Here is a 22,406-nt window from a genome sequence, read left to right as displayed (position 1 = left end):
CACGATCGGGATTGTACCTGAAGCCTATATAGGACCTGCCTCTTTCTCCGCTCCTCTCTTGACCATTTCCTGCCCTCTACTCCAGATGTTGAGACTCGCCGTTTGGTGGCAGTACTGTGTTCTTTCCTGCCTTTGGGCACCTATGGCTCTCTGCACCTGGGACACTCTAAGCAGCCCACATGTGTGTGCCCACAGTGCCTACTGGAGCCAGTCAACTCCTAGGTCACCATTGAACATCACTTCCTCCAGGAAGGTGCCACCAAGCCCCCAACCTTCTTTAGTTAAGGGCCTGCTCTTTGGGCTTCCCACTTGAACAGTGTTAGGGGATACTATGTATCTAAGTTTGTTCCACCACTAGACTGGGAGGTTCTCAAAAGCAGGCCAGATGCCAGCCGGGTTCTGCTCCAGCACTCCTTTGGGGTGCTGGTGAGACTGCTGAGAATGGGATGAGCAGCATGTAGGGGGCTGGCATTCCCCTCTCGGACTAGCTCAAGAGCCTGTGACAAATTGCGTAGCACACGCCACCCCTCCCAGCCTCACAGACCACTGTGCTCCATGGGCTTGGTGTGCAAGAATGTCGTAAATGCACTTCCTACCTGCAGGCACCTCCCTCCCCACATCTTCCCAAACGTGTGAGATCGGAGGCACACACAGTCCGCGTGTGCCGGCACACAAGTCACAGGCACCCTGCTTCTCAGGAGCTGCCCAAGAAGTGCCCAGAAACTGCAGCACGAGCCTCACCAGTGCTCTCCTCCTTGGGAAAGCAAGAGAGCCTGTCTTGCTAGCCACTGTCAGACTCTGCTGGCAAAGGAGTGGGGTTCCGTGTGGACCCTGGGGCTGGCGTGTTGAAGGTGTTAGCCTTTGAAGGACCAATTCTGCTTGCTCCAGATGAGCCTTTTGTGGTTAAGAGAAAAACAGGGACACTTTTTTTTGCCAATCCAGCACTCCGTCGTGGTGAGCAGTTCGGCCAGGAGGCTCAGGGGATGGATGCAGGTGTTTCATTAGCTGCTTATGTTGATTTCTGCCCCCATTTCTGGTGTCCGATCCCCCTCACCACAGTGCCAAGACCCTCCCTGGTGAGGCTGCAGAAAAAACACGAGTGGCGAGAGCCCCCTCGGGCCAGTCCTTGACTTCCTCTTAGGATCTGAGGGACCTCTGCCTCTCCATGCTTTAGCAGTGCATGGGAATAATAATACGTATCTCACAGAGCTGTCTCATGGACCAAGTTCATGTCTTATGTAAGTGACCACCAGCTGAGGAAATCCTGCACTAGTGAGACAGAGGGGTCTGGCAGAGAGAGTATGGTTGTTGCAGCAGTAATCGGTTAAGATGGGGTCATACTGGAGTACAGTGGGAACCTCACAGTGCGATGGCATCCATGTAAGAAGACAGTGACACGGGAGAATGCCACGTGAAGACAGAGTCAGAGACGGGAGAGACACACCTGCAAGCCAAGGCATGCGAGGGACAGCCAGCAGCCTACCAGATGCTGAGAGAGGCCAGGTCCCCCTGGCAGAGGGACTGTGGCCAGCATCTTGATTTTTGAACTCATATTCTTCCAGGACTGAGGCAGTACGTTTTTGCTTCCTGTTAACTGCCAGTTAATATTTGTTGAGTGGGAGGAGGAGCATTGCAAAGGTTATGCCGGAAAGGACGGGGCAAGTGCTTACTCCACTGCCTGGCGAGTCACTCAGTAGATGTCTGTTCCTTTCCCTTCTCCTAGCGTCTCCAAGGCCCCTTGCTGAGCAGCACAGTTTAGGATAAAAAGAAAGTCCATGTTGTATTCTAATCTATGGGTAAAGCCTCCTCAGCGGTCCCTGCTTAGAGAACTCCCTTTGGGAAGGTTCCCAGCCTAGGCCAGACCCAGTCCCTCGAAGGCAGATTGGGTGGCTATTTCTCCACTTGTCCACCCCGCCTCCCCCACTTTCCTTGATTCTGCAAGATTTCCTGGAGCCAGAGTAGAGGAATTTCTGGAACTCTTGGCCCTTATTGTGTTTGTGCTTTCTCTCAAGAAAAGTTTCAAGATGCTTTATAGACATCTAATGGGAGCAAGGGGCCTTGGCACAGCACTCAGGCTCAGGGAAAGCTGTTTCGAATCAGCCTTGACCAGGGAAAATTTGTTGGAGAAAAATGCCTCTTACTATATGCTTACATTTATACCACATGGCTTTCTGCTAGATTTTAAAGCTTTTTATTGAAATGTAACAGATATTCTGAAAACTCTAAAAGTGGTATATATGCAGCTCTGCCTTTCTTGTATTTAGTGAGTTATTTTGTGTCTGGATGAATGTGGAGCGGCTCATTGGTTATGCTAATCCGTGACTCCCTCTCAAACTCTCAGAACAGCAGAGCGAGTCCCTGGAACCAGTGCCAGCTGCCGGCTGGGCGACAGGGATCTGAAGGGACTTTGAGTGGAAGGTTCGACTCTGAACCCTGTTGTCCGTTCCCTGTGGCTGGGGAGAGACCAGACAAGTACACCTGTGGATTTACAGTGGCCATCCTTAGCTTTATCGCTGTTATGAATTAAAGTTATTTAGAGGGAAGAGGGTAGGGCTTAGAGCTCAACACCAACTGAGTGGCTTTGAGCAAACTCTCTTTGAGCCTCCTGTTCTGCCTCTATCAGCTGGAGAGGCGCTAACACCTTGCAGGCGTTGTGGGAGTTGATGGAGTTAACTTATGTGAGCGCCTTGCACAGTGCTGGACACATGGTGGGTGCCCAGTTACTGTCTGTTCTCACCCAGCCCCAGCCACTGGCTGCTTTCCATCCACAGCTACATCCCTTGCCTTTCCGTCTGCACCAAACATTTCCGTCATCTCTCCCGTATCTGCGTAGATGAAGGGCCTGACGCTCAGGTCGTCCTGGGGCCTGAAATTCTGCAGCTGTGTAAATTGGCAGCAGGGGCCAGGAGTGGGAAATAGAGGCGGGTATCTCAAAATGTTCGTGGAGAATGGGATGAAAAGATAAGTTTATCACATATATATAAATAGATCCCCAGGAAGTAATAAATGACTTTACACAGCTGCTTGGAAGCACTTTTCTTAATCAAATCTCAGGGCAAAAGTGCAAAGCAACACAGTCTCCCTGTTGAAGAGAGCACACTGTGACCACAGATTGTTCCAGGCCTACCATAAATTTCCATGGTTCCTTGCTCCCATTTGCCACCAGTGTTGACAGTCAGAGACCATCCAGCTGGCCTCGTGCCTCCCATCTCACCCATATCCCACGGAAAGTGGCCTCTCCATCCAGCCCAGCTCAGACCCCCAAGGCCTGGACAGAACTTCCCAACTCCTTTGGCAGCAGCTCCTGGGAAAAGTGAAAACAGCACGTGAGAAGCTTGGAGTTGCAGCTCCCACTTGGAGCTCTGCCGCCTGCCTCTCTTCTTCTCCTCCCCCACTCATGGGAGAGGAGAACGTAATGCCACTTTCTGGGGGACAGGTTGGGTGTCCTTCTAGGGTGAGAGGTCGTCTCTCTGCGTGTCCAGGGCCCGCTCAGAGCTTCCCACAGCTTGTCTGTCTTGGTGGAACAGCTAGGCTTGGTAGTAAAAGGGGACAGTGGAGAGCTCCCGCAGTTCAGCAGCTGCTGTCTGCCAAGTGCACGGTGGGTCGGACATAGATGCACTTACCGACTCTTCTGGAAGCCTGCATAAGGGAGGCCTGGCTTCAGAGCTCCCGGGGCTCCACAAGGTGAAGCAACACACCCAGTCACCAGAGTCCATTTGAAACCCAGCTCTTATTTGGGGCCCCTCGCCTGAGTTGAGGTCTCAGTCTCTTCCCAGTTGTATGGCCCTGTACAGGTCACATCATGGCTCCTAACCTCAGTTTCTCTCTGTGTACAATGGAGGTGAAGGCCATTGTACAGATTCTTATGCAGGTATGGTCAGAATCAGAATCAGACCATGGATGTGACGATCCTCTGAAAACTGTCATTCTTGTCTCACAGCAGTTTTTTGGTTTTTTTGTTTGTTTGTTTGTTTGTTTGTTTTTAGATACTTAATAAGTAGATGCTAATGTATATTGGGTCCCCACTGTAGATGAAGTCAGTACCAGGGCTGTGGATGGAGGGAGATGGATGAGACCAGTGCCTACCTACAGGGGATGGGCTGATGAGAACACAGGTGCACAGTGACCTGGGGTGGCCATGTGTATGTACCTGGAGCCTAGGCCCTAGCAGTGCCTCCAGGCTCATATCCCGGCACTCTCCTCCTCTTACACCTCTTCTTCCCTGTTAGCTTCCCAGCTGACTCTCAGATGAACTTGATCCTGCTGCCGAGAATTTACACATCTGGGCCCTCTGCCTGGCAGCTCTTATGCACCAGTGTCTATGTGGCCCCCTTCTTCACCTACTTGAGGTCTCTGCTTTAGGCCTTTGCTGACTACCCTATCAGTCCCAGCTCCGCGCCACACTCCACTTTTTTTCATAGCCTTTATCATCACCTGAGCCTTCTCTGTGAGTGTAGATGCTTGCCTTCTAGTTTATTGATTTCCTCTGTTAGAATGTGAACTTCTGAGGGCAGGACCTCTATCCTCCTTGCCAGTCCCTGATGGTTGGAACATGGGCCCCCAGTGATGGCTGGAACAGTGCCTAGTGGCATCGGTACGGACTAAATATTTGAAGGAAAAAAAAAAGATCAATACCTACAACTCCATAAATAAGACAAATAACTTAATTTTTCAAAACGGACCATGTCCACATAAATATTTCTTCTTCCGCATGGCCAGTAGGCACGTGGAAAGATGCTCAACATCATGACCCATCAGAGCAATAGAGATGAGACCACAGTGAGATACCGCTTCACACCCATGGGGAGGCTGATGTCAAAAACACAGAGAAGGGCAAGTGTCGGCAAGGATACGTCCTTGTCCACTGCCGATGGGAGTCTGAAATGGTACAGCTGCTTCAGAAGGCGGTCTGGTTCCTTCAGAGGTTCGACACAGAGGCTTATCCTAGAGTGCCAGCAGTCCTCCTCCGAAACACGTTCCCACCCAAAAACTCACGCACAGGTGCTTGTAGCAGTATTATTGATAACACAGCAGAAGCAGCTCAGGGTTGCTAAATGGGTCAACAAAGTGTACCATGTCCATAGAACACAGCGTCATGTGGAATTACATGAAAGGGAGTCCTGGTCCATGCTTCCGCAGGAATGAACCTTGATGATGTTATGCTAAGTGAAAGAAGCCAGTCCCAAAAGGCACATATTGTGTGAATCCATTTGTATGACATTTGCGGAATCCTTTGAGACCAGGGGTAGCTTAGCGATTATAGTGATTGCCCAGGGCAGTGGGAGTGACTGCTCATGAATGTGGGGTTTCTTTCTGGGGTGATGATTGCTGACTCTGTGAATATACTACAACTCACTGGGCACTTTATTTTTTCCAGTTTATATATTTTGTTAGTTATTTTGGAAGGCAGGGAGATGGAGTGCCATTGGCTGGCTCACATCCCAAATGCCTTCAACAGCTGAGACTAGGTCAGGCCAAAGCCAGAAGCCCAGAACTCCAGCCACTGAGTGGCAGTGATGTGTGTGCAATAGCAGGAAGCCGGAATCCAGAGCAGACTTGGACTTGAACCCTGGCACTCCAGTACGGGATGCAGGCATTCCAAGTGCTGTCTTCACTGCTAGGCCAAATGCCCACCCAGAATAGTACACTTCAAATGGGCGACTTGTATGATATGCAATTTATATCTCTATAAAGTTTGTATAACCAAAAAATCAAGATACCCTAACTGAGTCAGGCAAGCATCCACCCTGTGTGAAGCCCGGGAGATCTGCGGACCCCTTGTCCCAACATTTTGGAGGTCTCTGGGGCAGGCAGGATGAGAGCAGAGCTCCATTCCCCATGAAAGTGTTACCAAAAAAAAAAAGTTTTTCAAGTCCCTGAGAAACCTGTGAGGAGGAGAACTGGGGATCAAATGACCTGAGCCTGGGAAATTTACTGCGTCCTGTTTTGCAGAGAGCATTTTCCCAGCGTAAGTCACAGAGACAGATGGCCCAGCACCTCCTTCTAAGAATGAGCACTGCTGGGCAGTGAGACCCGCAAGACTTAGGCTGGACAGCAGTAAGCTTGGGCCCCCAGGGCTGTGGCTCTGCCCCTGCCCCGCTTGTCCTCAGGGCCCCCTGGCCTAAGCTGTCATCTTGGCTGACTTTGCCTGTGTGTGTTTTCTCCTTTTTAAGATAACTTTTATCATTTTAAAAAAATCTTACTATCACATTTGTTCCTTGAAAAAAGTTAGAAAAACCTAGAAAAATATAAAGACAAAATGGATTCATAATTCTATGACCTGAAGGTAACTACTGCAAACATCTTTGTGCCAGTTGCACACACCTGCACACACATACATGCACAGAAGTGAGAGTGGTTTTTACAAAGAGTTGCATCTTGATTTTTTTGTGTGTCCTATTTCCCAAGTCACTGTTCTTATAGACATGGCCTATAATGCCTGTGTGATATTAGCATTTTATTGATGTGCCCTCATTTACATAATTAGGCACTTCCATCTGAACATCAAGGAGGTTTTTGCTTTTTTCACTTTTTTTCAAAGTTTTACATGTTGTGATAGATATCACTGCGAGTAAATCTTTTGAAAAGTCATGGTCAGGGGTCAGTTGCTAGAGGTAGAATTACTCCGCTTCCGATGTGCAGCTGAATCTGTACTTCACAGCCCCATATTGGGTGGTCCTGTGATTAGTCATCCAGTTCAAGGCATTTTTACAGTAAAGGGAGCACTGCTATTAATTAACACAGGATGAGTGTGCAAACTGGGGCTCTTGCAGACGGATCCGAATGTATCACCACTCTACATTTTCAGATTCCAGCTCTTAGAAATGTTTCCTAGCACTGGATTGCAATCCATTTCAGACAGCCAGGGGAACCAGTTCCACAATGCTTTGCTGAACCAAGACCCAGCCTGGCCAGACCTCAGCAATGAGCAGTACCTGGCTCCTGCTGGGCAGTGTATTCTGCCCAAGCGACCGAGATGCACAGAACTCCCTGGAATGATAGGCAGGACATGACACTACCATGGAAGGGTGCCTGACCCCGAGGGGGCCCAAACCTTTCTATCCGATTTCTCCAACAGCCCATGCTCTGCTCAGAACTGAGTGTGATTTCACTCATTCACTGAGTCGGCTGGATGCCCTGGGTTGGCACATGGGAGGAGGCCGGATGCGTTTAATTCTAGGGAGAGAGCCGGAAGTGTTTCTGGAATGGAGACTGAGGCGAATCAGGGCTGTCTGCTGCAGAAAGGATGAATGTATCACGTCAGTGCCCACTGAGACGCGGTGCCTGTGCAGGTCTGAGGGTTTGGTTTGGTTTGGTTTGTGTGTTTCTGAATGTCATTTCTGGAGTACTGGCTGTGTACTGGGCTAGGCATTTTATATAGAGGCCTCCACATTACAGGGCTGCCAGTTGAAGGGTTGTTGAAAATGCTTCCAATAATCCAGGGAATTGTCTGGGAAGAAAATACTTTCCCTGCAGCTCCCATCGGCGCTTGCGTTTTCCAGATGGGACTCACACTTCCCCACTGTGTAAGCACGCCAGGAGTTTCCCTACCACATCCTGGATGGGGTTTTCACATGGATCCATGCAATTCCGTGCATTCAGAGGGATTTCTCAGGCTGCTGGGCAGAGCGTTAGGCAGCACCTGTTGCTAACGGGCTTTCCTTGACACAGCAGTCCGCTTGTTCTGCCAGCCAGCCCTTCACACGTCTAGCCTCATGGAGTCGTCCAAAGTCACCCTCAGACCCCAGAGCTCCGGAAGCTTTCCCTTGGAGATGGGGCCACTCTAGCTCTCGGTTAGATTTCAGATTACAAAGGAAAGCTACCATGCGTACAATGGCATGAGCGCCTGACGCTGTACTCCCTGTGCGTCTCGGGATCCTCTGTTCTGTATCCTACATTTCCCCTGTTTTTGAAATCACCAGGTCCCACGTACTGAGCGCTGTGTCACTGGAGGACTTGCAGATTTGTTGTTTCTTCCCCAAAACCACACGGCTCTCCCCACACCAAAGCCGTAGCCAGGGGGATGGCAGAAGGAGCCGGTAGTGCTTAAACCCTTTCCACGAGCAAGCAGACTGCCGAGCTCCTCGGGAACACACCAGCCCCTAACCATGCTTTGCAGTGGGTATTCTACCACTGTCTTACGCAAAGGAGAAAACTCAGGCTAGGAGAAGTAAAGGGACGTCCAAAGTCACATGGCAGTGGAACCAGACCTTGGCCGCTGGTGTGCCCAGCAGGAACTTCCTGGCCTTTCCACCTTCCCTGTGTTTCCCTGGTGGACAGGACTCACCCTTTCTATTCACCTAGTGGAAAGCCCTGACAAGGCTGATAAATGTTCAATCTCATCACTCAGTGGAATCAGCTGTACTTAGGATTTGTCTCCGGAGCCCCAAAGGTCTTCACTTCTCTAAGCCTTTGTTTGTCTTGGCCCTAAATATGGGGGTGAGCTTTCCTGCCGTGGTGCTGCTATGAGGAAAGCATCTGGCCAGGCCCCTGGCATCCAGGAGGAACTCTGCCAATGCCTGGTCCCGCCCACCCAACCACGCAGGTGTGTACATGTCCTGAGTGGGTGTTCTTCGTCCTCCGCCCTTACCTGCCATGAGCCAGAGCTAGGGCTTTCAGAGCCCTCCTATCAAGAATCTTGGGTAGCTCCCCCTACCACGAACCTGCACTGCCATAGAAGCATCTGCAGTGCCAGCTTCCCTTCTGCTGATAACTTGGATCCATGGAAAGGCACCCTAACCCTGGAATGAGAAATCCTGATCTGCTACTTTATCATGCATCTGCCCCTCGCTTCTTCCCCCTCCCCTCCCCCTGAAGACACATCTAAATCATGTAGATTTTCAACATCCTAACTGAGCTGAGCCAGTGAGAAAGGAGATCTGGGAGATGAGAAGAAGCCTTCAGTTCAGAGAGCAGTTCTTTCTATAGCACAGCCCTGGGCTTCTCACCTTCCTGCCTTAAGAACTCCCCGGGCTCCCAGTTAAGGTCTGATTTCCTTTTCTAGTGCTCAAGGCTTGAACCTGCTGTTCACTTTCCACTGCTGACTCATTTTTCACCATGCTGTGCACACAGGCCTTCCATGCCATAATCGGGGTACTCTTTTTTTTCTCAAGATTTTATTTATTTACTTGAGAGGTTGAATTACAAACAAAGAGAAGGAGAGACAGACAGAAAGGTCTTCCAACTGCTGCTTCACTCTCCAAATGGCCAATCCAAAGTCAGGAGCCAGGCACTTCTTCAAGGTCTCCCACACAGGTGCAGGGGCCCAAGGACTCAGGCCATCTTCTGCTTTCCCAGGCCGTAGCAGAGAGCTGGATAGGAAGAGGCACAGCTGGGACCAGCCCCGGCGCCCACATGGGATGCCGGCATTGCAGGCGGAGGATTAACCTGCTCCAGAGTGCCGGCCCCTGGAGGTACTCTCCTTTCATCCTGCCTGCCTTCTACCCTGTCTTCCTTTAACAAATACTTCTTAGGGCTTTCTGTGCAGGATACTGTGCTAGACAATGGGAAATACAAGAGCACTTCAGAAAGATCACAGGAAGTGAAAGGAAACGAGAATGTATGTTCTCCGTGAACTCTTTGAAGACCTCTCTGTAGTAACAGACAAGCCACACAGGTCGGTGTGTGGACACAGACCCTGCAGGGTAGGAAACGTTGCCACAGGGAGCTACCAAGCCCTGGTGGAGGCATCAGGGAAGCCTTTCTGAGGGAGGCAGCCATGATGTTAAGCCCTAGGTGCCAATGGGAGCTAACAAGACATATGGGGTGGTAGTGAGGAGGAGGATGGAGAGAAAAGGGAATTCTTCAGGGAGAGGGAACAGTGTGTGTACAACTCAGAGGCCAAACTTTTGAAGTTGTGCCCCAGGAGGTGGCGCTCAGATAGATTCCCTACAGACAGTTCCCTGGAATCCTGCCATCTGGCCAACTTGGGCAAAGAGGGAGCATTGGGTCTTTGCAAATGAGAGCATGCTGGCATGGCTTCACAGGGCTCAGTGAATTGGGTAAGAAGCTAAGGGTGACAAGACTCGAAAGGTGGAGCTGGCACTGCGGTGAAACAGGTATAAGCACCACATCCCTTATGTGTGCAGGTTCAAGTCCCAGGTGCTTTGCTTCTGAACCAGCTTCCTGCTAGTGCTCCTGGGAAAGCAGCAGAGGATAGCCCATATCCTTGGGCCTCTGCACCCATGGGGGAGACCTGAAGAGGCTCCTGGCTTCCGATGGGCCCAGCTCCAGCTGTCGCAGCCATTTGGGGACTGAACAGCAGATGCAAGATCTGTCTCTCCCCCTCTCCGTAACTCTGCCTTACCAATAAATGAATAAATCATAAAAGATTAAAAAAAAGACTTGAGAAGTAAGAGGGTGGGGTGGCAGATTGCTGAAGGAGTTGAGCTCCTCGGCAGCTCCTGTGAGGCTGTGTCTCTCCCGAGGGGACGCCTCACCTTCCAGCCTGATCGGGGGTGCTTAGGAAATGTCCATGAATGCAGTGGTGCTCACCATCCCTTTACAGCTACGCACTGTTGTTACAGAAGATGAAGTCAGTGTCCCCTCACTTGATGGCTACACATACATTCATAGCAATGCCTTTGCTGGCTGCCACACACTGCTCTCAACATGGCACTCGTTTTAACCCCTTTCATCCTCAAAGTAACAAGAACTTTAGGTAGATACATACATACTTCCTGATATCGCCATCGCACAGATACGGCACTGAGATCCAGAGGGTGACGTAATATGCTGAAGCTCACTGAGCTTGTAAGTAATGGAACTGGATTCAAGTGCATGCGGTCTGGCTCCAGAGCCCACACTCTCAACTGGGCCCTAGCCTGTTTCTGTATACCTTGAGTTGGTGTGGTCATGGGTTTTAGGACATATAATTCCGGCATATGTGTTGGGTGAATTTAAAACTTTTTCTGATATTTCCTGGCATCCTAGGAAATGGTTCTGTGTACCCTATCTCAGATACCACTTTAAAACTGCCTGTGAGTGAGAGGAAGGAACTAGCCTATTTCCTATAATATCTGTATCCCATAGAAACTTCATTCACCATCTACAGCTGCACCACCCTGCAGGCGCCCGATCTTCTCTGATCCCGTAAGCTAAGCAGGGTCTGGCCTGGTTAGTACTTGAATGGGAAAAACTACATTCACCTGCTAAACGCCTGGCACCTTGTTCAGGGCTTCACAGGTTAGGAATATTCAGAGAAACGCTGGCAGAGATTGGCTGGAAGGCAAAGGAGGCTGGCATGAGGCCCCGGGACCAGTGTGATGCTGCTCTCAGGGTCCCTGAAGTTGGCGATGGAACAGTGTACTTAGTTCTGGGATGGTTTACTTCCAGCAGCCTGGCAGATCCACTCAGCAAGAGGCTGTAACAAACCCCCTGGAACAACAGATCGTGTTTCTTAACTTTAGTCTGAGATCCCCAGAAACTCAGCATAGTATGGCACTGCTTATCCCCAGCTCATCACAAGCTGTGATTGGTGGTTATGTGATGTCTTTGGTTAAGAAAAGATGAGGAAATGGGTGTATACTTGCTCAATAAGTGCAGCCTCACAGCCAAGAATTGTGTACACCTGGGGCTGCAGGAAGGGGAGTTAGGAGCGGGCTTCTTGGTGGCGTGCTTTCCTTCAGTTTAATAAACATTTGCTGAGTTCCTACTGTGGACTCCTAGTTGTGTGCTCACGTACAATGTCTCTTTATTAAGATTTGTTTATTTATTTACCTGAAAGGCAAAGTGATGGGGGGAGAGGTTTCTATCCACTGCCTCGTTCCCCAAATGCCTGCAATAGCTAAGGCTGGCCCAGCCTGAAACCAGGAGCCGGGAACTCCATCAGGGTCTCCCATCTGAGTAGCAGGGATCTAAGCACCTTGGCCCTATTCCACTACCACCCAGGCACTCTAGCAGGAAGCTGGATGGGAGGCAAAGGAGCCGGGACCTGAACCACACAACAGTATGGGATGCAGGCATCCCAAGCAGCTTAACCTGTTGCACCACAATGCCTGCCCCCTCACATGTAATTTTGTCCTCACAGCAATTACTTTAAAGAGGGAAGCAGGGGCAGACATGTGGCGCAGCAGGGTAAGCCTCCCCTCACACATCCACATCCCGTATGGGAGTGCTGGTTCGAGGCCTGGCTACTCCAGCTTCCTGCTGGTGTGCCTGGGAATTCAGAGAATGGCGCAAGTCCTTGGATCCCTGCCACCCCTGTGGGAGACCCAGATAGAGTCCCTCCCTGGCTCCTGGCTTCAGCCCCGCCAAACTTCAGCTATTATGGGCATTTGGAGAATGATGTAGCACATGGAATGTATGTGTCTTTCTTTCTCTCTTCCCCCTTTCAAAGAAAAAAATCCTTTAGCGGGATTGGGGTTGGGGGAGAGAGAAGAGGGGTGGGCAGCTTACAGATGAGGAACTGGAAGTAATTTCCCCAAGATCGCACAGCTAATAGGCAGCCAGACTGTGATGCACACCCTAATTCTATTGAACTCCAGAGCTCCCTCCCGAAACACACTATGCTCTGAGAATGTCCTGAGTGCCTTTATGTGGAAGACAGATACACCTAACTAGAAATATGGGGGGATCTTCAAAAAGTTCATGGAGAATGTATATTATGAGGAAGCCATGTATGGACTTCAAATTGTTTGCACCAAAATGAATTTATCCTTTAATTCCATTTTCGGTGAACTCTTTGACGTTCGCTCTTAGAGCAGGGCAGATGTTATGTGAGACCTGCCGACAGGGTCACAGAAAGGAATGCTGAACACACAGGCTGATAAGTGGTGTCACTCTCGCTGTGAATTGGGAATTCTGGATTGGACAATTGTACGATGAGTCACAGCCTGATTTTTTGGGAAATTAGCAGAAACACGGGGGCGAAGCCACCCAGAGACTGCACTGTGGTCACTGATCCTTGCTGCCTGGATTGTTGTGACTGAATTTCTAAAATGAACCAGCCAAGTGGCATTATGCTGCAACCCTATACAGTGTTGCCATGCGCAGTTAAGATCTGGGTTTGATACTAAGAGGAATGGAACTTGCAAACTCCTGTGAGATTTGGTGGCTGTGAACTGAGCCCGCTTCTGTTATGTGGACAGACCGCCTCGGCGTTCGCAGCTCTCTATGTCATCGTCCCCTTAGAGCCCTACCAGATCTGAGGGTGGCCCCTCTGGGCTACGTGTTTGCTTCCTGAGGTTGAATCTCTTTGAAAAACTGGTTGGGTATGATTACGTTCTAGGAATCACAGCAGGAGCAGACAAGCAGTCTTGCTGTCCAGTGGATGCACTGTCTTGTACTGTACACTTTTCTGTGTCTGTGCTTGTGTTGTCCCCTTGTAGACGATGTACTGCACATGCTGAAATGTCGCCCCACATAAGACCGCAAAGTGTGTGAGCGCTGAACACCTGTCCCAGGCTGTGGCCTCCTCCCTCTGAAGAGCTGGGATTTGCATAGAGGACTAGAGAGAGCTGGCACTTTAACACTCTGATGGAGTAGAAGCGTGGAGTCAGACTTAGTGACTTTGTGCCACGTGGAGCTCCCAGAATGTTAGCACCCTAGAATGATAGAATGTTTTCCCCTTCAACTATTAGAGCCCTACAATCTGCCTGTTCCAGCAAGTATCTCTTTTGTGCCAGGCAATTTAAGCTGGAGTTAAAGAAGTGAGCAAGACTTCTAAGGGTCTCGCTTTCAGGGAATTTGCAGACAGTGCCTGAATACAAGAATCACGAAGTACTAGGTTTCTAGGGAAATGAAACATCAGGGTGCTGAAATTCAGAATGCCAAAGGTGGAGAACCCCCCCCCCAAAGAGTTCTCTGCAGCTCTCTCTGCCTTTGATGATGCTCAGAGCCCCCAGTTATGTTCACGTGGGGTTAAAACCGCAGCAACAAAAACGCTGGTTCAGCTCAGAGACATCACAGAATGGCCAGTTTGCGAGGGCTCAGGGATCATCCAGTCCTGGCCAGTAGCTTTCCCTGGGGAGCTCAGAGAGGCACCTCTCTTGAATAGTTAACACAGCCCAGCCAGGTCTGCAGCGCCCACAGAAAGAGGAAGGCGTCCTGCTGGGCTCGTGAGGTGCCTGCTTTGCAAGCCCTGCGTTTTTCCACACTGAGCCAGCCCTGCAGAAGGAGTTTGCACCAACTTTCCGTGCATGGAGCCATCGGCCCCGCCCCAGGCCCGCGTGTGCAGTGGATCACCCAGTGTTGGATCCCCCTACCCTGATGATGTTTGCGTGTTTTATTTTTTGCTCCCTCCCCCTCCCCGTGTGCCTTAAAATCAATTTTGATTATTTTTTTCTGTCTGTGTTTGTCTTTGTGGTTCGCAGGTGCTCCCTTGCATTGTTCGTCCGCTTCATCAACCCCTATTGAGCAGTCCCCCTCCCCGCCCCCCTCCCCTCCGGCCAATGAGAGCCAGAGGCGGTTGCTAGGCAACGGTGTGGCCCCGCCAACCCCGGACTCAGACTCTGAGGAAGAGTTTGTCCCTAATTCATTCTTAGTTAAAAGTGGCTCCGCCAGCCTGGGGGTCGCAGCGAACGGTAAGTCCTTCTCTCTTTCTAACTTTGCGATGCGCGCCGAGGTGCTGGCAGGGGCAGAGGGACAGGGGCCCCACAGGCTCCGGCAGGGGGTGGGAGTGGGGGGTCATGGGGCAGGGTGGGGGAGCCCTGGCTCTGTCGGCCGCAAGCTGCCTACACCGTGCGACCCGGGGTGTGCAGGGTTGGGGGCAACTGTTGTGCGACGCCCCCATGGCACAAGTCCCCCAGGCAGGTGCCCCAACAGAGGTGCACAGACAGACCTGAGAGAAGGGAGCAACAGGTGGAGACAAAGTTTGGTACAACAAAAAAAAAAATTCAGACCTAAATCGCCCTGAGTGGCGCCTCCTCAAAGCCCTGCCTGCATGGCCGCGTAGGGTGCACTGCCCGCAGGGACCAGGTCCGCCTGAAGCCCTGCACGCAGCCCGCAGACCAGAGCCCTACGATGCCGCCGCAGAGGCAGCCCTGAGTTTCAGCCTGGATCTGCCGGGACAAGCTCCCTGCTGCTCAGCTCTGCCCTGGCTTTCTGAGCAGAGGAGGGGTGGTGTGCGGGCAGGCAGACGGTGCAGGAGCTCCGGGCTGACCAGGGTTCACCACTGCTGTTACCCCCACTCCAGGTGCTTGCCCTGCCTGTGTCCAGCAGAGGCCAGTCCACTTCTTTGCAAGGATGGCCAGGAGGGGCCTCAGATCTCAGGAGAGGGGTGGTGTACGTGGGGTGTGGTGCCCTGGGATCACCGTGATGGTTACTGGTTGCGGAGGGGAGGGCGGTTGCAGGAGTGAATTTCATGGAATCTTTTCCTCGGCTCAGTATAGAAATAAAAAGCCAGGAAACAATTTGCAAAGAGGCAGAAACTTTTATTTGCCAGAAAAGTGTCTGGTCTGAGAGGAGACCAGGCAGAGTGGCTGAGTGGGACACTGGCTTTGAGGGACTGTCCAGGGTTTTTAGGGCATTACTCTGTTCATTGGGTCATTCTGTTGGGGGGGGGAGCGCATTGAACGGGGTTTTCACATCCGTATGCTGATTGGCTTGGGGCTCATGGAGACAGTGGAGGGGGTCTCCTGGAAACAGTCTATCTCCCCCTTAAGGTCTCAGCCCCCTCCTCTGCCAGCTCTGGGTGAAAGATTGCATCCACTCTGAAGGTGTGATTTAAAGCCAGAAGGTCACACGTGCAGCACAAAAAGCTATTAGTGGGGAGATGCCGGCTGGTCCGGAGACAGGCTTTCCAGCCACAGCTGGCAGCCTGCTTGTGGAGGACATTCTATCTGTGCCTGAGGGGCCCACAGAGACCCCACCCCCACCCCAGACATACTGGATGGTCCCTGGCCCCACGATTCCTGATTCAAAGAGGTGAAGTGAGACTGTTTGCCTGCAAGTTACACTGTAGTCTGTGTTAATGCCACACATGTTTATTTAAAAATGCCCGTGTCATGGGAAATGCTAGGTCAGAGTCTGGAAAAGCAGGTGGGGAATGCAAGGAGGCAGGAGCCTTGTCTGTGGCTTTGAGTTAAATGGAAGCTGTATCGCCATGGATTCGGACAAGTCTCTCAGAGAAAGCGTCCTCTGTCATAAATAATGTAGGCAGTAGGGTACCCAGCTCGCGGTGAGCACCCTGCACCGTGTCTGGGACAGAAGGACAAGTGTAGTCAATGTTAGTCATTGGCCAGGTGCCTGCACCTCCCTCCAGTGGGCGTCCAGAGAGCCCACATGGGAAAGCTCCCGGCACGCCGCCTGGCACCTGTGCCTGGTGGGGACAGATTGTGGCAGCTCAGAGTAACCAAGGAGGTAGGGGCCTGGCATGTGGTGGGACCGAGCAGGGACCATGGTGCAGCTGAGGGACTTAGGAAATATCTCCTGGAGCAGGCGCTGGCTGGGCCTAGGGAGACTGGGCAACTTGGGCAGAGGAGACTCACTTGGGGACAAAGCACCTGGAGGAGGGAGCTGGGGAGCCCAGCCCAGCTCCTTTAGACCTGGAGGCTGGGAGGTATGTGGAAGACCACGTGGCAGTGGGCACCTGCACTCCTCTAGGTACTGAGTGGACCCCGTCCCCAGTGACCGCTCCCCTTCCCCAGCAAGGACCCCTCTCCACTTCTGCTGTCGCTAAAAATCAGGGGTGAGGGTCTCCGGCCCTGTGCTTCTCTTCCAACAGGACTTCAGGCACTGCCTTCTCCAGGAACTCAAGCATGCTCAGGGCCCTTTCCCTCTGGGCTCTCTGAGTGTGCCACACTTGGCGGGGGGGGGGGGGGGGCAGCCACACCAGACCTCACCGCCTGTAGTTACCTGTGGCATTTCACACTTGGCACAGAAACAGGAGCCCGGGCTGGGGATGCAGAGACCAGGGTTCCAGGCCCAGCTCTGCGGCTCACTGGCTGTTCTCAGCACACCACGGTTCCTCTGTATGCCTCCGTTTTTCTATCTTGCCTAAAGTAATCTGATTCATGAGTGCCATGTGGTACCCACACAACAGTCCCTGCCACCAGTGGCCTTTTAAGCTTATGGGAGAAGGGAGAATGCACACACACACAACACAACACACATACATGCACACAGCACACACACACCACACACACATATACACACACAACACACACATACACGCACACAACACACACACACACATATATATATGATAATATTCTTTGTCCATTTGTTCTTTTGTGAGCAAATAAGCCTGGCAGGCAAAAGAAAAGGCAGGAGATTAAAGTCCTTAATCTCTCCCTTTGCTAATTAACTAAACAAGAGCAATGGCTTTGTTGCAAGTTCTGGGGTAAGCTGATGGTGTTGTTGCGTGTGCGATGGGCAGGGGAGGGGAGATGGGGGCACTTTGGCCCTGGGCTGTCTGCTGAGTCTTGCCACTGTGTGCTCCTATGCACACCCCCGGGGTGCCTGAGACCTCCGCACTCCCTCTCTGGGGCTTGGTTCCAAGTGTCACCATAAAGGTTGGGGATAAATGGGCCCCCTGCCTGAAGTGGGTGAAGGCTGGGTCCTTTCTGGTCTGTTGCTCTGGGGTTGGGTTCACAAGAAAGCCCATTGATTCTCACCCCAAAGCTGGATGCTGCCTGCCGTCATCCTGTCCCCTGAAATCCCAGGGGTCCGCAGGATCTGCTGGAACCGACACAGACCTAACACTAGCTGGGAGAGAAGTGTGGGCCCGGCTACCTCATGGGCCCAATAGTCATTTGTAGAGTTTTGTTTCGTGTTTGTTTTCACAGAAAAATTGCAAAAGTATTCTCATGGGATTATCTTCCTTGCTTTTGCTAAGTATAAAAGTGATAGTACCTGTTAACACTCACATAACGCAGAAGGGTAAAATGTGAAGTTCCCTTGTAATCCTCCTGGAGAAGCCACTTTAAGCAGATGGGTGCAGGGTCCTCCACGGGCGCTTTCCACGTAGTGTTCGTCTAGTGAGTGAACACATGAAGCAGTGAGCGAGCGAGGCTGACTTTTGAGGCCCATGCTGAAGAAGGAACAGCAAGGGCTGTAGGGTCAGACCTGAAAGTGAGCCCAGGGCAGGGTTCCTACCCACTCAGATCATCTGTGAAACAGGGAAGCCTCCCAAGGTTGTCGCGGAGTTTACAGATGACAAAGCTGGGGCCAGCCTGGGGCCAGCCCTTGAGATGCCTGCTTCCTATTCGGGTTCAACTCCCCCCTCTGGCTCTTGACTCCAGCTTTCTGCTCATGCAGACCCAGGTGGCAGCAGGTGATGGGCCAAGTCATTAGGTCCCTGCTACCCACCTGGGAGACCTGGACTGAGTTCTGGCTTCAGCCCATCCCTTGCCATTTGGGGAGTGAACTAAGAGTGTGCACGCTTGCTCGCTCGCTCGCTCTCTCTCTTTCTCTGACTTTCAAAGAAATAATTTTTTTAAAAAAGATAAAGCTGATAAACATCCCTGCCTCCACACCTCCATCCCCCTCCACCAACCTAGAGCTTTAGAGAGAACTGTACACAGATCAGTTGCTGTAGGTCCAGCTCCCTAGCCACTTGATTAGGAACTGATTTTAAATGACAAAGGACACTGCTCTGACTCCTGGGGGCAGGGAGGCAGTTTCCTGGGGTAGCAGCCAAGGCCTGGACCAGCCTCCCCAGCCAGGAGGACTATACTGTCAGCTCCCCAGGGCTCCCCTGTGGGCCCTGGGCCCACAGCTGTGTCAACTCAGCCCTCCCCACCCCCGGCCGCTGCGTCCCCTCAGACCTGCCCTGTGACAATCCCCATGCAAAGTGCAGAGTGAGCGCGCGTGCAGCGCCACAGACCAGCCCGTTGTCCCTGTGGACGAGAACACAAGGCAAAGAGCTGTTTCTGTTCCCAAGCCCCTAATCCTCCCCCAAGGGTGAGCATCCAGAAATCACTGATACGTGCAAAGGAAGAGTTTGCTGAAATATCAAGGGTCCCAGTGGAAGAGCTAGGGAAGAGGGGAGGATTAAGTAGGCCTTCGTCCCCACCCCCTAGATCCGCTGCAGAAGAAATGGTGACTGTTTCATGGACCGCTGTCATCCACACGCCAAAGCAGAGACTTTCCAGACTAGGGGTTGGTATTTCAGATGGTCCAGGAACAAATAGCTGTGGGGAGGCTGTCTGGTTTCTCCTAGCCTGGGGAGGTGGGGGTGGAGAGGTGTGGGTGAGTTCCCCTTTCCCTGTGCCTGAGTCTTTTGTTTATCTGCACTGTCTTGCTGGAGCTTCCACGTCTCAGTCCAGGAAACGGAGGCGCTGTGAGCGGCGGGGACCTGTCCCTACTGCTTTCTTTGCTGTTGTGTTTTTCTTTGATTTGAAAGGCAGAGGGACAGTGTTCCCATCCCATTCCCCCAGTGCCCATAACAGCCAGGGCTGGGTCTGGGCAAATCCAGGAGCCCAGAACCCCACCCAAGTCTCCCATGTGGGTGGCAAGGACCCAGGGCCTTCACCTGTTGCCTCCCAAGATGAACCAGAATCTGAAGTCCAGCCAGGACACAAACCCAGGCCCTCTGATGTGGGTGCTGGCATCCCACGCAGAGCCTTAACCTCTGCCCACCCAAGTGCTCTTAAAAGGGGGCTTGGTGCAGGAGGTGGTGTTGTGTGCAGCAGGTCAAGCCCCCATTTGCAATGCCAGCATCCTGTGTGGGCACCGGTTCGAGTCCCAGCTGCTCGCCTTCCCATCCAGCTTCCCGCTGATGTGCCTGGGAAAGCTGCAGAAGATGGCCCAAGTGTTTCTTTTCCTTTTTTGTTTTGTCCCCGGTTACAGGTTCTGTCATTTCTGTCTCCTCCTTCATGGGAAGCTGCAAAAAATGAGAGGAACTCTGAAGAAATGGGGTTGGAAGGATCCCTGCTCCTCACCTCATTCCTTTATGGAGCACCGCTTAGGGGAGAGGCGCTGTGTCTCCTGGGCTCCCAGGCGCTCTCCTCTAAGCTGTGAGGTGGCCTGTTGTGGCGTAGAGGCCCAGAGAGGTTTCTAGCTTCCTCTGAATCACACAGCTTCTGAGTGGTAGAGCCAGATGTGCACTCCAGGTCTGCGAGCCGCCTCAGTGTGTGCTCTCTCAGTTGTGTTTTTGTGGGGACTGTGGGAGTTTCGAGGGTGAATCAGAGCAGAAATCACAGACATTCGATTTTGTTGTTGCAGCTTCCTGAGAGGCCGGCACCGGCTGGTGCTGCCCCCAACCCTGGGCCCTGCTGGCCTGGCCTTGGAAAATCGCCCCACTGGTCAGCATCACTGGTGCTTGGCAGTCCCAGCGACTTTCTCGGGTCTGGAGCAGCTGGGATTGTTTTGTTTTGACTCGCAGTCCAGTGGAGGAGTGTCTGTTGTTCTTTCTAAATAGGAAACACTGCTGTACATGCGAGCTCCTTCTGCAAGGGCTCTCTCAGAACCAAGAATTCAACTGAATTTAGAACCTGTGCAGATTCTCTGGGGGAGCCCGCCAGGGTCGTGGTAGTCAGTCTGTGAAATCGGAAGGCAGAGTTTAGCCTGTTTGCAACCACTGTGGGGGTGGGGATGTCCTTCTGTGGGGTGTTTCTCTGTTTGTGGAGATCTACTAGAACCGTCTGTCGCCCCTCGCAGCAGCAGTTCCCTGGGGGCTCCTGCTGCCAGGCTCCCCCGGGGAAAGGGGCTGGGGTCTTGCTTTCTCTCAGCTCCTCTTGCATCAACAGACTTTCACGGGTACATAGCTTCTTACTCCCCAGCTATGTGAGGACTGACGTTCCTAACTCCCGGGAGCAAAGCAAATGGATTTCTTCCTCCTCCCTTCAGGATGGCATTTTTTAAATATGGGTGTTCGAAGAAGAGTGACCCCATCACATAGGTCACACCGATGGGGTCGGAATGCCTTAGATGAAACCCTTGGGATCAGGTGCGTTTCAGAATTTGGAAACTTTCGGATTTAGGAAAGAAATCGAATTCATGTTTTTGTGTTCACACACGCTCACAGTGACCGGGCACACCATCCCTTCCCCAATGACACATGGAAATGCTTAACGCTAGTGGGACTGAAAAAAGGCTGCAAGTGCGGTGCCAGCTGAGGTCAGATTCTGCCACCACGTGAGTTCTGAGCAAACATGTAGCCACAGAGTGTTGGAGCTTTATCACAGTGGCTCAGCAGTGATCCTAAATGTGCCTTTTTACCATTTTCTTAGACACAGTTGAAACGTTTCCTTTTTTAAAATTATTTCTATTCATGTTATTTCAAAGGCAGAGTGAGAGAGAGATCCTCCATCTGCTGGTTCACTCCCCAGATGCTGTAGGCCGGGAGCCAGGAGCTCCTTCCCACATGGATGGCAGGGGCCTAATCCCTAGAGCCAGGATTTGAACCTAGGCACTCCAACATTGGATGTAGTGTAGCAACATCTTAATATCCCACTCCCATGCCATTTTAATTTTTTTTATTTGAAAGTCAAGGAGAAAGACAAATTTTTTTTTAATTTGAAAGGCAGAGATAGAGAGAGAGATCTTCCATCTGCTGGTTCACTCCCCAAATGGTTGCAATGACTAGGGCTAGGCCTGGCTGAAGCCAGAAGCCGGGACCTTCCTCTGGGTTTTCCACATGGGTGGTAGGGGCAGGGGCCCAAACACTTGGGCCATCCTCCACCTGCTTTCCCAGGTGCATTAGCAGGGAACTGGGTCAGAAGTGGAGCAGCCAGGACTTAAACCAGTGCCCTTATGGGATGTCGGCACCAGAGGCAGCAGCCCAACCTTCTACACCACAGCACTGGCCCCTGACAAAGAGATCTATCCTCTGGTCCATTTCCAAAATGCCTGCAATAGCTGTGTTTGGGCCAAGCCAAATCCAGAAGCCAGAAACTCCATCTGGGTCTCCCAGGTAGGTGGCAGGAGCCCAAGCACTTGGGCCATCATCTGCTGCCTCCCAGGTGCATTAACAGGAAGCTGGATCAGAAGCAGAGGCAGGCCTGTATCCCAGGCACTCCAGTGTGGAATGCAGGTATCCCAAGGGGTAACTCAGCAGGCTGAACCACAGTGCCCTCCCCTGTGGTTTTTTAAATGAGAATACCAGGGCTCAGAAAGGCCTGATAGCTTGTGCATGGGTAAAGAGATAACTAGATACCTGGAAAACTAAAAGGCCTGCTGCAGGTGCAAGCTGCTGCCTGGCAAGCTCTATAGAGGCACTCATTGTTGGTCCACAATTCCAGCTTGCAGAGGCCCAGCTCACACACCTGCTCCCTCACCCCCACTGTAGACAGGAGCGCTCAGAAGGCCGGCACCTGCCTGCTGACTGACGCACAGACCTTGGAGTTCAGGAGGAAAGAGGCCAAGCGGTCGATTCTCCAGTGCCTGGAACCCAGCCCCTCAGAGTGTGTGAGGAACTTTTCCTGAGAGCCCCTCCAGCATATGACCCCCTTTCTTGGATGCCCCCACTGCCTTCTCTACAGACACCACTCTCACTACCTGGGACCTGGTTCTGCACAGGTCTG

The 22,406-nt window shown here is 51.9% G+C and overlaps 1 protein-coding gene across 4 annotated transcripts in view; it reads left to right on the top strand.

The window, feature by feature from the left end:
• The window catches only part of TENM4 (teneurin transmembrane protein 4), a 390,997-nt gene that overhangs the window by 87,437 nt on the left and 281,154 nt on the right, over positions 1 to 22,406 (top strand). For 3 of the 4 annotated variants that reach the window (XM_062198277.1, XM_062198276.1, XM_062198275.1), the window contains exon 3: positions 14,313 to 14,522. The exons of the other annotated variant lie outside the window; for it this stretch is intronic. In XM_062198277.1, the coding sequence (XP_062054261.1) occupies positions 14,313 to 14,522 (210 nt within the window). The remainder of the gene's footprint in view (positions 1 to 14,312; positions 14,523 to 22,406) is intronic. 4 annotated transcript variants of the gene reach the window in all.

The sequence above is a fragment of the Lepus europaeus genome, chromosome 7, assembly GCF_033115175.1.
Source record: "Lepus europaeus isolate LE1 chromosome 7, mLepTim1.pri, whole genome shotgun sequence".
NCBI classification, from domain to species: Eukaryota; Metazoa; Chordata; class Mammalia; order Lagomorpha; family Leporidae; genus Lepus; species Lepus europaeus.
Note: the sequence above shows the minus strand (reverse complement) of the source record. Positions and strands in the feature narration are given on the sequence as shown.